Source organism: Sus scrofa, chromosome 2 (assembly GCF_000003025.6).
Source record: "Sus scrofa isolate TJ Tabasco breed Duroc chromosome 2, Sscrofa11.1, whole genome shotgun sequence".
NCBI lineage: Eukaryota > Metazoa > Chordata > Mammalia > Artiodactyla > Suidae > Sus > Sus scrofa.
Window position 1 is genome coordinate 140,032,662 of NC_010444.4, and position 15,393 is coordinate 140,048,054.

General features: G+C 38.0%; 1 protein-coding gene across 32 annotated transcripts in view; it reads right to left on the minus strand.

Annotated features, from left to right (window-relative positions):
* Positions 1–15,393, minus strand: part of FAM13B (family with sequence similarity 13 member B) — a 115,222-nt gene that overhangs the window by 74,174 nt on the left and 25,655 nt on the right. For 30 of the 32 annotated variants that reach the window (XM_021084803.1, XM_021084826.1, XM_021084818.1 and 27 more), the window contains 3 exons: positions 8,073–8,239; positions 6,287–6,478; positions 5,644–5,856 (listed from right to left, as the gene is read on the minus strand). In XM_021084803.1, coding sequence (XP_020940462.1) covers positions 5,644–5,856; positions 6,287–6,443 — 370 coding nt within the window. In that variant the 5' untranslated portion in view covers positions 6,444–6,478; positions 8,073–8,239. The remainder of the gene's footprint in view (positions 1–5,643; positions 5,857–6,286; positions 6,479–8,072; positions 8,240–15,393) is intronic. The other 2 variants (XM_021084833.1, XM_021084832.1) reach the window with 2 other exon arrangements.

Below are 15,393 nucleotides of genomic sequence, written 5' to 3' on the forward strand. Positions count from 1 at the left end.
TGTAGGTTGCAGACATAGCTCAGATCCCACATTACTGTGGCTGTGGCGTAGGCCTGCAGCTCCAGCTCTAATTAGACCTCTAGCTCAGGAACTTCCATATGCCACAGGTGCAGCCCTAAAAAAGCAAAAATAAATGAAAAAGAGAAAGAAAGAAAACCCAATTTTATTTCATTCTTTGTTTTTCTAAGGGAAATAAAGTTCTTAAAATTATTTAAAAAATTAATTCTTGGTTAAAAAAAATTTCTTGGTAAGAGGTTATGATCATGATATTGGCCACTTCTGCAAAATAATACAATTCTAAGTTTAAGTTTAAAATGCAACCAATAACAATTCTTCTATATTTCATAATATTACCAACATTAATGGTAATATTATGGATTAATGTCTTTTGACTATAATCGGCGGAAAGTAATAATCTAAAAGAGTTTAAGTGACTAACTAGTTTCGATTGCTCAGTTAAATGGTTTACTGTTGTTTTATTTTTTTTATTAAGGAAAAAATCCACGTACCATCAACCTCAAAAAAATATATGCAAGCACTTAACATTATCACTATGACATGAGCACTGACAAACTCTACATATCATCCTCTCTAGCCATGCAGCATTTATCATCTAACATACCCATGCTTTTATCCTGCTTATCATCTATTTCTCCTCTAATTCTCCTTATGCTCTCTCAGAATTTTAGCTCTGTGATGGCACTGATTTTTATACAGTTTTGATCACTTCTACATTCCCAGAATCTAGAACAGCACCTAGTATACAGTAGATGTTCAATAAAAATTAAAGAAGCTGAATACACAATAACTGAAAAAAGAAGCTGGATTACAAAAATATTTGACTTAGGAGTTCCTGTTGCGGCACAGCAGAAATGAATCCAACCAGTAACCATGAAGTTGTGGGTTCAATCCATGGCCTCACTCAGTGGGTTAAGGATCTGGCGTTCCCATGAGCTGTGGTGTAGGTCACAGAGGCAGTTCACACCATGTGTTGCTGTGGCTGTGGTGTAGGCTCCCAGCTACAGCTCTGATTTGACCCCTAGCCTGGGAACCTCCGCATGCTGTGTGTGCAGCCCTAAAAAGGAAAAAAAAAAAAAAAATTGACTTAATGGAGTTAGGTAAGACTGTGGGCTATACTGTTTTTTACTTGAAATACTGTTCATGCTGCTCTACTTTTGTTAGTGAACATTTGTAGTATTCAAAAATATTTACACCTGGTAGGCTGCTTCTAAAGTCTTCAAATAAGGCAAAAAAGCATTTCTGTGTGTGTGCGTGTGTGTGTGTGTGTGTGTGTGTGTAAAACCTGTTTCAATTTTTTTCCTTTTAAGCCTACTTTCTAGTTAAATCATGACCAGGAAAAAATATGTATGTATCAAAGGAAATTCCTCTGACTAGCAATTCTTTTAAGTACTGTAACATAAATGTTACAACAAATTCACAAAACTGGGAACTGTGTTTCCTACCAAAACATAATTTATAAGACACTGGACAAAACTATCATGGGCTAAACCAATGGTTGATAAAAACATTTGACAATGCAAAGAATGGCTGTCATAACTTGGGGAAAGAGGGTACCAGAGGTATTAGTGGGTAGAGGTCAGAGATCCTACTAAATATCCTAAAACTCAAGGATAGCCCCTATGACAGGGAGTTGTAGAAGTCCCACTAGATAGAGAGGGAAACCTAGGGTCTTTGGGGATACCACTCTAAGTTAATCATCACTCAAACCAGCAGAACATCAGCGGAACAAAGGAGGGCTGCTTAACCATAAAACCATAAATAAAAACAGGAGATACGCCCCAGGTCATTTAGTCAAAGATAAAATGAGGCCTGCATTCGAGTTCCCAAGATAATGATCCTTAGGACCAGGGATAGGAATGTAAGGAAAAGATGACATTCTAAAGTAGGGACCCTCATTACACAGAAACCTGAGATGATTCAACATATTTTAGCATATGTTACCACCCTTCTGCTCATTTGAATGAGTGCCATGACAGTCCTAGTTTGACTTTATGGGATTAAATACCCTCTTACCTGGTAAAAGGAAGAGCTAATGATATAAGTCTGACATCTACTCAAAGAACTAGAAAGAAGGCAGTCTTTTCCCCCTCCCCACTTTCCTTGGATTATAAAAACGTAGCCCACCTAATCCTAAAGGCAGAGCTTCTTTGCCTGCCAGCTTGTATCTCTCACAAGCATCCTATCTTAAATCTACTTCACGCCTATCACTTTGTTTCTCCCTGAATTACTTTTGTGCTGAGACACAAAGAACCTGAACCTCAGTAAGTCCAAACACCAGGTGAGTGATTCCAATTAAAAAGTCCCAACCTGGTAAACCAACTACAATGGAAAAATTAAACATCACTTAAAAAAAAAAGTCCCAATCTGGTTTTAGGCTGGGTTCAAGTCCAGGCATGTGGGTTCAAGTTCCAATCTGGCTTCTGGCTGGGTTCGAGTCGGAAGTGTTCTTAGTCACCTATACTAAAGAAATACCCAGCCCCAAATATCTACTGTGCCAAGGCTGTGAAATCCTGGTTTAAATAAAAGGTCACACGATGTCAGAAATGCAACTCTGCAACGTCCTGCTATCACAGAAAATGAAAACCACATTTTTTTTTTAATGTTTTTTCATTTTTTTTAGGGCTGCACCCACGACATAAGCTCCCAGTCTAGGGGTCGAATCAATGCTGCAGCTGCCGACCCATGCCAGATCCCAGCTGCGTCTGCAACCTACACCACAGCACAGTGCAAAAGCAGATCTGTGCAGGGCCAAGGAATCGAACCTGTGCCCTCATGGATACTCGTTGGGTTCATTACCGCTGAGCCACAACGGGAACTCCAAAACCACTTTTTAAAATACACTAACTCAAATGCAACTGCAGAAATGCTTCCTCCATGATCTTAAAAGCACTAATTCGATGTATTTGTGAATGTCAATTAAAGTATTAAGTTACCTACAACAAATGGAGAGGAAATTTTGTCCAGAGACCTAGACACCTTCCCAAAAAAATAACTAAAGGATGAACAAATAGATTTTTATATCAGAAATGTAAATATCACCTCAAGTACTGCCACACCTATCTGCATAGCTATTAAAGAAATGGGTGTATCAGATGGGTGTGTGGTGCACACATACATACATATGCTAATGGTTACTTAAGTGGAGACTGTAGAATGGTGGATTTTTCATAGCAAATGGACCACAGGCATTTTTACATGCCTTAAATTCCTTCACAAGTGAATGCTGACATAACAATTAATTAGTAAGATGTATACTGTAATTCCCTAAATAACACAGTGCATAATGCTATCATACTTTTTTTTTTTTTTGTCTTTTTGTCTTTTTTGTTGTTGTTGTTGTTGCTATTTCTTGGGCCGCTCCCGCGGCATATGGAGGTTCCCAGGCTAGGGGTTGAATCGGAGCTGTAGCCACCGGCCTACACCAGAGTCACAGCAACGCAGGATCCGAGCCGCGTCTGCAACCTACACCACAGCTCACGGCAACGCCGGATCGTTAACCCACTGAGCAAGGGCAGGGATCGAACCCGCAACCTCGTGGTTCCTAGTCGGATTCGTTAACCACTGCGCCACGACGGGAACTCCTGCTATCATACTTTTAAATCAACCAAAAGGACAATTCCATGACAAAAAAGTTTCTGATTGGTATCATCAATGAGAGGCAATGACTTTATTTAAATCTTATTCTACTTATTCATTTATAAATTTTCAATCAAAGATAAAGATTATCAAGATTATCTGATTCTTAGGACTTTAAAAGACCTGTTTACAATTCAGGTAATACAGGGAAAATGGAACCCTATCACTATAAAAGCAAAAAGAATGGCTTGAGAGACATAAAAAGGGCTCAAAAAACTCTAATGCATCAGTTTCGTAATATATTTAATGGGTGCAAAATGCTTATTAGGTGATTCAATTTAAACATCTGAAAAAACTCCTATTTCTAAGAAAAGAAATTCGAAATGGATTCAGAAATTCAAAACAACAAAAAAATCAGTATTTACTGGGAGAAAAAAAGTTATACTTTGGAAAAAGGTGACACTGATGACACTTCACTTTAAAACCTGTTCTTTGATCCAGGTGGCACAATTGAAAAAAAAAAAAAAAAAAATCAAAACTGAATCTGACTAACCATTCCTGAATACAGTAAGTTTGAAGTGAGCCCTATCATTTAGCTATCAAGAAGAAAACATATGTAAGAGGGTCATAAAATATCTCTGCATTACCCTTGGCACATAAATAAGAGGCATCCACTAATTTAGGTTCATGGTTCAATTTAAGAAAAAGAAGGATAAATACTCTCGAAAAGAAATCCTCCTTCTCTGACCATATACTGCTTAAGGATACACACAAACACATAAAATATCCAACTATGATAGTGATAGGGATTAAGGAGGTAGTTATAATTTCTTAAAATCACTGAATTTCTGTAGAAGCCACAATTCAAAAAATTGAGGAGATTCCATAATACAAAGAAAAGCCAGAAAAAAAATCACCGAATCACTGAAAAAGTCAATAAATGTATAATACAGTTGTCCCTTGAACAATGCAGGGGCTGGGGCACTAACCCTCCATGTTGCTGGAAGTTTGTTATAACTTTACAGTCGGCCCTCCAAATCCTTGGTTCTGCATGTGTGGATTCAACCACTGGAGATCATATAGTAATACAGTACATATTTACTGAAAAAGTATGCATAAAGGGTCAACTATTCTATATGCCAACTTCATTAACTCCCTCATACGACAAAACATGTGACATGTACACATGAAGACCATTTGGCTTAAAGAACAGAAGCATTTCCTCACTTCTTGGTTCATTTATCTTTCTTTCCGAATGCATCCACCTTTATTTTTCTTGTCAATTCCAGCTAAGCCCTACTTTTAGTCACCACCAAAAGACAAATCAAATTTCTTTATTTGGCTTGGAGTCTGATGTCTAATTTGATATTTTATTTCCTTCAGGTAGGTGTCTAAAAACAAGCTTCAGGTATATTCTAGACTTAGAATCAATGCTGTCTTCCAGTTGTTTCTTTTTCTTTTTTGGCTGCCACGCAACATACGGAGTTCCCAGGCCAAAGATCAGATTCGAGCTGCAGTTGCCACCTACACAGCAGCTGCAGCAACCCACTGTGCAGGGCTGGGGATGGAACCTACATCCTGGCGCTGAAGAGATGCTGCTGATCCCATTGCATCACAGCAGGAACTCCCGTCTTCTGGTTTTTGCTAGGATGTTCTATCAAACCAAGGATAAACATAGTAACATCACCACTAAACAACACCAGTGGCTATTATGGGACATTCTGCCACACGCATTTTTTTTTTTTCCTTCCTTTTTCCCCCTCCTACTCCTTGTTCTTGTCTCCTGCCTTTCCTCCTCCTCCTCATCACCCTATACCTCATGCTAAGACCAACCATAAGAAGTAAACAGCACTGGAGGAATCTAAGACATTGCCATTCCCTGAATTAGACAATACAGCTGCAAAGAGCATATGTCTCCGAATGGGAAGTTAAGAAATCAATCTTAGAATTACTATAATTACTGCCTCTACATCAAGATTTCTAAAAGGTAAGAGACTGTGAAATTTAATGGTATATGACTGATTTGTAAGATTCAAATTATGTTACCTTGAGAAAGCTGTATCAAGTGAATATGCAAACTGCCAGGGATAACAGGTTCAGGAAGTTCTTGAAGGAAAAATCTAAGAAGACTAATAGCTGAGGGAATATCTGCTTCCTTAACCAAATCCACCTCTTCTCCACTGTCGTATCTCTGCCGAAGCCACTCCACTGTCTCAGCATTTCCATTGACTTGAAAAAGTCCTTGTTGCTCCAGACCTCCTACATTAGTTCAAGGCAAAAATTAAATAAACTTCAGCTTCAACTACCATATATATTCGTTCTCCAATCAAATTAAAATATTCATACTTTTGGAAAGCCATTCTTGGCTCTCCTGATTGGGCTGAACACCCTCAAATTATACATCTAGAGATATATACTATCTATGTCCTGAGGGATACTCTATTTTATCCCACCCTCTAGTATCCACTAAAAATACTCTCATCCCTCCCACCAACATATGCTCTAAGCTGGGTATTTCTAAGTATATGACTTTAAGTAAAAGACACACTAAAATGTTGAAAAGAATTTCTACTGTTTTTCTCACTATACTTTGGATGTTGAATACTTAAAAAAAAAAAAAAATCTGAGGTCAAAAAGGGATTGTGTTTATTAAAACAAAGGCTAGCCCTCAAAGTAAGGAAATATATACCATGTTCCTCAATATAGTCCACTACGTGGCGGACTATGAACGGAACCTCATTGTCTGGATGTCCTCCCTGCTGCAGCTCATCAAGTGGAATTCCAAATATTTTGTTAGCAAGAACGGAGTTGCAGTTACTCAAGGAAGGGGAGGAGCTCTTCCTCATATCTTTTTTGCAGCCAGAAATCAAAGCTGTCTTTTCTGCCAAATGAAAGGAAAAAAAAAAAAAAAAAAGACTATAATGATTAACATGTGGCAATATGACTAAATATACATTAAAGGAAAAGGCTTTACACCTGAATGTGTTCTCATCTATTAAACATGTTCCAGTAATCAGGCCCACAGTGTGCTCTACAAATAAAGTTCAATACAATCATCTAAGCATTTTCTCTACCATGTGAAGTTAGTTCTGAATGTTCCCTTTAGCATTTGTATACTTATCAAGCAATGGCAAACTTAATCATTAAACTTAGCAGAGGACATTCATGTACCAAAGATAAATTAAGAGGCAATTTTTGCTCCTATAGGACCATTACTGACCAATCTTATTAATGACACAAGTAAAAAGCCAACCTGATCATTTCTGGACTCTGCTATATGAAGCTCGTCTAACCACTCAATTCATAATCACCCAAACAGGAGAGAATCATTTCTTAAAAAATGACGGGCTGATAAGAAAAAGGTTAACCAGGTCTTATTTCTATATAACAAAGCAGGCTTAATATGTTTTTATAAACAAAGGAAAATTTTCAGTTCTGGACATCGACTTTCAATGAAAATGTTCTTTAATCAATCCTGCTATTTCATAATTATTCAAAACAAAAATTCCTACAGTCGGTCTAGTTCAGAAAAAAATAAACTACTTGTCTTAACTTTGTGTGATCAATAAAGAAGCAATGAGAAAAAAACAATGTTTATGGAGTTCCCGTCATGGCTCAGTGGTTAACGAATACGACTACGAACCATGAGTTGCAGGTTCGATCCCTGGCCTTGCTCAGTGGGTTAGGGATCCGGAGTTGCTGTGAGCTGTGGTGTAGGTTGCAGATCCAGCTCAGATCCCAAGTTGCTGTGGTTCTGGTGTAGGCCAGAGGCTATGGTTCCGATTCAACCCCTAGCGTGGGAACCTCCATATGCCGCAGGAGCAGCCCAAGAAATGGCAAAAAGACAAAAAAAAGAAAAAGAAAAAAAACAATGTTTCCAATTTCTGAAGCATCAAAGAATAAGTTATCCCAAGAAAAATTTATCTACTAAAATAATCATTATTACTTTCTTTGGGGAAAGAAGTATTTTTAAAGAAAAGCTTTTTTCAAAAGTTGATAATAAACAAAATGACACCAACTGGACTTTTTTCATCATCCCAGGGGAAACGATTCCTTTCACACTACTAAAGAAATGAAATAGAGCAAAAAAAAAAAAAAAAAAAAAAAAACTCAATATTCTAAAGTTTACACAAATAAGGTATATTATGTATAATATAATACACGCACACGCGCGCACACACACACACACACACATATATATATATATATATAAAAAATAGACGTGCCCACTGGGTCAAGAGACACTGTGACTGGGAAACAAATCCATCCAACTTAAAGAAACAAAAATTAACTCAGGGCAGGAAATGCATAAATTTAAATAGTTTCAGCCAAGCAAAATCCATTCCTTAACACATCTGATGCCAGCTAGTAACTACAAAGACTGAAGTTAACAATCCAATAGCAGCCACAGGAGATAAATTCCAAAATCTCTGTGGATGTATAAGTATGGGACAGTTACTACTGTGAAAACTTACCTTCGAGTACTTAAACACCTAAGTTTAAAAAATGGCTTCTGCACCAGCTACCCTCACTGAGCAAGCATTCTTTTGTCATTTATGGCTGTTTGAGATTATGGCAGAAGATCAGCCTGTAGTTCCTCATTGAAGAAACGCAGAACTCGATCAGTACTTCAGCAGTTAATCTAGAAGAAAAAAACAATTCTTTTAATTTCCCACTGTATCTTCAACTGTGAGAAGACACTAGAATAAGCAGTGACGTCCATTTAGGTGCTTCTACTAAAAAGCATTCTTTCGCCTAAAAAAAACTTGTCTGTGACCTAGTTAGAAGCAAAATTCTATACAAGGTTTCAAATTATGATGGCTAACCTGGATATGAATCTTTCTACTAAAAACAAAGGAATTACACAGGACAATCTCTGACTGCACACCTCTTCAGGCATTACACCATTCAAATAATCCATTTTTCCTCAAAAAACCCTTCATTTGCTCACCCAAACACATCCCACCCAGTCCCATTCCATCTGCATATACTCTGAACTAAACATGTAAGTATTTTTAGATCCAAGAGTGAAAAAAATGACTTTAAGCCTGGAACTACACTTACACACTTTACTCTTTTCTTTGTATACAACAAATATTGTGTTAGCAAGAACACAGTTTTCTGAGCTTTCTGTTTTGGAGAGGCAATAGCACATGTTGGAAAAGAGCAGTTAATAGAACTAGAAAGGCAAATATTCAAATATCAACTCCATCATTCTACAGATGCAACCCAGGAAAACCTCCACGTCTCTAAGCCTAGGTAGGTTTCCTTATACAAAATAACACCTATACACGTGTTACACTTCACTTAGAAAACACATGTGTGTGTTGGAAAGAAAATCAACTTCTTTGCATAATGTTAAAAGACCAGCAAAATAGGTTGCAGTGAAACAGAAGAGAGGGAAAAAATCTGTTTGGCAATGTGTTTAATATTTGGTCTTATCTTCTGTAAACTCTAATAATCTATTAAAAATCCATTAAAAAGCTCATTAAACTTCAAGTCTCTACTCAAGAGAGGTGAAGTAAGGAGAAGAGTATTTTCATTCAGTGTGGCTTTAAAAAATGTCTTAATAGTAATATATACCTCCAAGGAGGAACATTAAAAACCAAGGGGAGGTGTTCCCGTCGTGGCGCAGTGGTTAACGAATCCGACTAGGAAACATGAGGTTGCAGGTTCGGTCCCTGCCCTTGCTCAGTGGGTTAACCATCCGGCGCTGCCGTGAGCTGTGGTGTGGGTTGCAGACGCGCCTCGGATCCCGAGTTGCTGTGGCTCTGGTGTAGGCCGGTGGCTACAGCTCCGATTCAACCCCTAGCCTGGGAACCTCCATATGCCGCGGGAGCGGCCCAAGAAATAGCAACAACAACAACAAAAAAAAAAAAAAAAAAAAAAAAAAAACAAAAACAACCAAGGGGAAGGAAAAATAAAAACAAAAAAACCCAAAATAAAACTAAAAAAAAAAAAAAAAACAAGGGGAAGGAAAGTCACTTTCCCACAACAAATTTAGTAGATGATTACTTTCAAAACATCTCGAAATGCCTGCTAAACTACATAGTCTATACATATGAAGAACAACTTCAAAGTTACAGAAGATCCTTTAGAGAGGTTAACTTCAGAGATAAGATGTTTAACGAACTTACGTTAAAAGTCATGTTGATACTCTAATGACAATGGGGGATCTGCCTGATGTACAATAAATGAAGACTCATTAGAAATGAGAATGACAGAGGCAGGTTCTACACATCACTAAAATGGCTTTTTAGGTTTGGTGTACTTGTTTTTTTTTGTGGGGGGGAGGGTTGTCTTTTTTTTTTTTTAGGGCCACACCCATGGCATATGGAGGTTCCCAGGCTAGGAGCTGAATTGGAGCTGTAGCCACTGGCCTATGCCACAGCCACAGCTACGCAGGATCCGAGCCACCTCTGCAACCTACACCACAGTTCACAGCAACGCCAGATCCTTAACCCACTGAGCAAGGCCAGAGATCGAACCTGCTTCCTCATGGATGCTAGTCAGATTTGTTTCCACTGAGCCACGACAGGAAATCCGGTTTAGTGTACTTGTTAGTGAAGCCAAAAGCCAGTTATTTCATCCTGTGTTCTCTACTGCTCCCAACCTCTAATTAGACAATCTGAAAAGCACATCTTTCCTAAGGCAACTCTGGGTAGGAATCCATTAATTCATCAGTACAAATTCATTCTTACCACTAGAAAAACAAAGGGATAAATCTTTCCGGTGATGAGTCTTTCTCCTGAAAAGGGGCATCATCATGATGGTGCAACAGCAGCAGCAGGAGTTCCTGTTGTGGCTCAGCAGGCTAAGAACACGACTAGTATTCATGAAGATACGGGTTTGACCCCTGGCCTCGCTCAGTGGGTTAAGGATCCAGCATTGCCATGAGCTGCAGTGTAGGTCGCATATGCAGCTCAGACCTGGTGTTGCTGTGGCTGTGGCATAGGCCAGGAGCTACAGCTCTGATTCGACCCCGAGCCTGGGATCTTCCATATGCCTCGGCTGCAGCCCTAAAAAGACAAAAAAAAAAAAAAAAAAAAAGAAAGAAAGAAAACTGCAGCAGCAGCTAACATTAAATGAGTAATTAAATGTCAGGCACTTTTGTGCATTTTACATGCATTGACATGGTACTATTACTTTAACATTTATTTTAATGAGACATTGCATAGAGGCTCATCAATTTACCCACAGTTCACCTAGCTAACAAGGGTCAGAGGGAGCATGGTCCTGCCCATACCTTGATTTTAGACTTCTGGCCTCCTAATCTGTGAGAGAAATTTTTCTATTATTCTAGAGTCATCCCATTTGTAGTAATTTCTCATGCAAGTCCTAGAAAACTAACACAACATCTAAACTACAATATCCAGTTTTCAAAGGAAAGAAAAATTGGTAAGAAAAAGAGAAGCAGGTACCACAGAAAAATGTCCCAAACAGATCTGATGAAACATCTTAACAGAAAGGATCGATAAAAATGCAAAAAAAAAAAAAAAAAAAAAAATCAGTTAATAAATAAAAGACTTAGAATTCTTGTCTTGGCACAGCAGAAACAAATCCAACTAGGAACCATGAGGTTGCAGGTTCAACCCCTGGCTTTGCTCAGTGGGTTAAGGATCTGGCGTTTCTGTGAGCTGTGGTGTAGGTCGTAGACACAGCTCAGATCTGGAGTTGCTATGGCTCTGGCGAAGGCCAGCAGTGAAAGCTCCAATTAGACCCCTAGCCTGGGAACCTCCATATGACGAGAGTGCGACCCTAAAAAGACAAAGACAAAAAATAAAATCAAATTTAAAAATAAAAATTAAATAAATAAAGACTTGACAAAACAGAAAACAATGAGCCAACTTTCAAAGTAATCGTTTCTGAAAACATAATTATATTTTATTTATTTTTTGCTTTTTAAGGGCAGAACCTATGGTATATGGAAGTTCCCAGGCTACGGCTTGAATTGGAGCCGCAGATGCCACCCTACACCACAGCCACAGCGATGTGGGATCCAAACCGCATCTGCGACCTACATCACAGCTCACGGCAACACTGGATTCTTAACCCACTGAGCAAGGCCAGAGATGGAACCCATATCCTCATGGATACTAGTCAGTTTCTTAAGCCGATGAGCCACAACAGGAACTCCTAAAAGCATAATTTTACTATAAACAAAAACAATATCATTTTATATACCAGTGACAGTTGCCTAACATGATGGTACTGACAACAAATAAGAAGTCACTGGAGTTCCCATCATGGCTCAGTGGTAGTGAACCCAACTAGTATCCATGAGGATTCGGGTTTGATCCCTGGCCTCACTCAGTGGGTTAAGGATCCAACGTTGCCGTGAGCCGTGGTGTCGGTCACAGAAGTGACCTGGATCCTGCATTGCTGTGGCTGTGGCAGAGGCCAGCAGCTGCAGCTCCAATTAGACCCCTAGACTTCCATATGCTGCAGGTGCGGCCCTAAAAAGACAAAAAACAAAAAAATTAAATTAAAAAAAAAATCACTTTGAATTTGATATTGCATACTCTACCATGAGACAAGAGTGATAAAAAATAATGCAATTAAATACCAATTATCAATAAGCTGGGTAATGGGTACATTTAGGAGAGTGTACCTTCATATACTAGCTATCAACCTAAGTCTGCGAATGCTCAAAATACTTTTGCACTCCGTTCATACACATATGGTTACATATATATGACAGTAACAAAAACACCTTTCTCAATTGCAAAGAATCTTTAATTTTTAAGTATTTAATAAAACTACATAGCGAGAATTTTTAAAGGGTATAATACCAATACCATAGATAAGAGCAGAGAGCATTAACTGAGCTATCACTAATGCAAGGAACTATCTTGAGGGCTTTACACATATTAACTAATTTAATCCTTACAACAATCCAATGGAAGTACATACTTTCATTATATCCATTTTACTGATGAGAAAATTTAAAAAGCACTGAGAATTTCTGGGAGTGATAGAAATGTTTTATGTCATGATTGTGCTAATGGTGGTTAAAGGCTTAATACACTTGTCAAAACTTATACACTTAACATTTAAATTGGTGAATGTGGAGTTCACGTTGTGGCGCAGTGGTTAACAAATCCGACTAGGAACCATGAGGTTGCGGGTTCGGTCCCTGGCCTTGCTCAGTGGGTTAACGATCTGGCGTTGCCGTGAGCTGTGGTGTAGGTCGCAGATGCGGCCTGGATCCCTTGTTGCTGTGGCTCTGGCGTAGGCCAGTGGCTACAGCTCCGATTTGACCCCTAGCCTCGGAACCTCCATATGCTGTGGGAGCGGCCCAAAGAAATAGCAAAAAGACAAAAAAATAATAATAATAAAAAAATAAAAATAAAAAAATTAATTGGTGAATGCAACTATATAATATTACTTCTTTAATAAAGCAGAAAAAATTAAAGAGAAAAAGCACATGAATAAAGGCATAGTATTATTTTTATTTACTATGGAATTAGTAAACCATTTTTATTATAAAATAGGACATTTTTCTAATATACTTTTCCATCCACAAAAAGAAAAGATCTCTTTTGATCACATTTCAAGAACCAATCTCATCTGGCACTTCTATGCTATCTAGCACATTCAGAAATTACTATAATTTCTATATGGCATAACTTAAAAAAAAATTTAAGTGCTTAAGACATTATACATTTGGGGTTTTTTTGTTGTTGTTTTATTGTTTTTTGCTTTTAAGGGCCACACATATGGCCTATGGAAGTTCCCAGGCTAGAGGTCAAATAAGAGCTACAGCTGCCAGCTTACACCACAGCCACAGAAACACCAGTTCCAAGCCACATCTGCAACCTATACCACATTTCACGGGAACGCCAGATCCTTAACCCACTGAGTGAGGCCAGGGATCAGACTCTTAGGGTTACTAGTCAGGTTCATCACCACTGAAAGCCAGAAAGCAAACTCCCAAGACATTATAAATTTTAAACACTAGCTGAAAATCTTTCCAAAGCAAATAATTTTACAAAACGCTATGACGATACGAATATATCTGCAATATACTAATAAACTTTCATCATTTTATAAATAAGACAACCTGTGGTAAGTGTGGCAACTGCCAAAATAATCTGTTTCACATAAAATGTTCTACCTTCAAAATGAAGAGAAAGGATAAAGTCACTTTTGCCTAAAGTGCTTTTTACAAAGGAGAGATACAATTCAACTAGAAAAGTTTAAAAGAGCTAGCTACTTCAATAATCTTCAATAATTGCTGAAGCAAAAAAAAAAAAACCAACAAAAAAACAGAGATCGAACCCACAACCTCGTAGTTACAAGTCAGATTTGTTTTTGCTGCGCCACAACGGAAACTCCCTCAAAAGTTTAAGAACTTCTTGGCCTTAAAAAACAAAACATGGGAAGGGAATGGGATGGACTGAGAGTCTGTGGTTAAACCGAGGCAAATGATTACATTTAGAATGGATAGACAATAAGGTCCCACTGTACAGCACAGGGAACTATATCCAATCTGCTAGGACAGACCATGATGGAAAATATTATTTTAAAAAAGAATGTAAAACAAACAAAAACAAAACAACCCTCCAAAAAAGAGTATGAAGCATTTAACAATCATTACCCCTATGCCTGAGGATTTTTTTCATCTGTGTGCACTTTAACATACTTCTTGAGGGAACAATACTTCTCTCCATGGTGATTCCACAAAACTACAATGAGCAATGAAATCAAGTATATTTTATATAACTATGATCACCAAATCATAGTACACAGCACATGTATTTTATAGATTGTGACCCACTCAACATAAAACATTTCACCTTGAGACAGCTCACTTATCCCTCTCTCAAAGTATTCAGGCAAAACCTGGTCCAAGAGATATCTATTAGTAAATAGCCTAGCTTAGTTTGAGAAACTCTCAAATGGTTTTCATGGCCATAGCCAATTATTTTATAACCTCCATGATTTCAAGCTTTCAAACCAAAAGTGGTAAAGCCAAAGGGAGATAAAATCCCCTGCGACTAAGTCCCCTCAGCTATTCTCCTGATATCCTCAATTCTAACCTGAATTCCCCTGCACAAAATTCATCAATTGTTTTCCAAAGCCTGGAGCCCTGGGTCCCAAATCTTTTGATCAGGAAAAAGATAATGAGCACACCAATCATACATGTATATGTATTTCTGAAGTAGAATAGTGAACAATGTACTAGTATATTCTGCACATAATAAACATACACAAAAATAACATTTTAACATTAAAAAGTAGAAACATAAATTTTACTACTACAACATAACTACTACTGCTCCTACTCCACATTTTTAAATTTTTTAATTTTTTTATTAAAGTTGATTTACAATGTTGGGCCAATTTCTGCTGAACAGCCAAGTAACCCAGTCATACACATACACACACACACACACACACACACACACACACACACACACACACACACACGCATACATCCACTTTCTTATAATTCATCATCGTCTGTCTCAAGAGACTGGATATAGTTTCCTGTGCTATACAGTAGCATCTCATTGCTTATCTATTCTAAATGTAATAGTTTGCATCTACTAACCCCAAACTCCCTGTCCATCCCACTCCTTCCCTCCTCCCCCTTAGCAAGCACAAGTCTGTTCTCTATGTTTGTCCACAGACATTTTAACAGGTGGCCCTGCACCTTCAAAGTGCCATCAACTCACTTTTGAGATCAGTGACCTAGAGCATAGGTTCCTTAACTTCATTTGGGGTTGGAGAGGGTTTGTTTAATATATGGAAATTCAATATACAGCCACAAACCCAATCTAGCATCTGCAA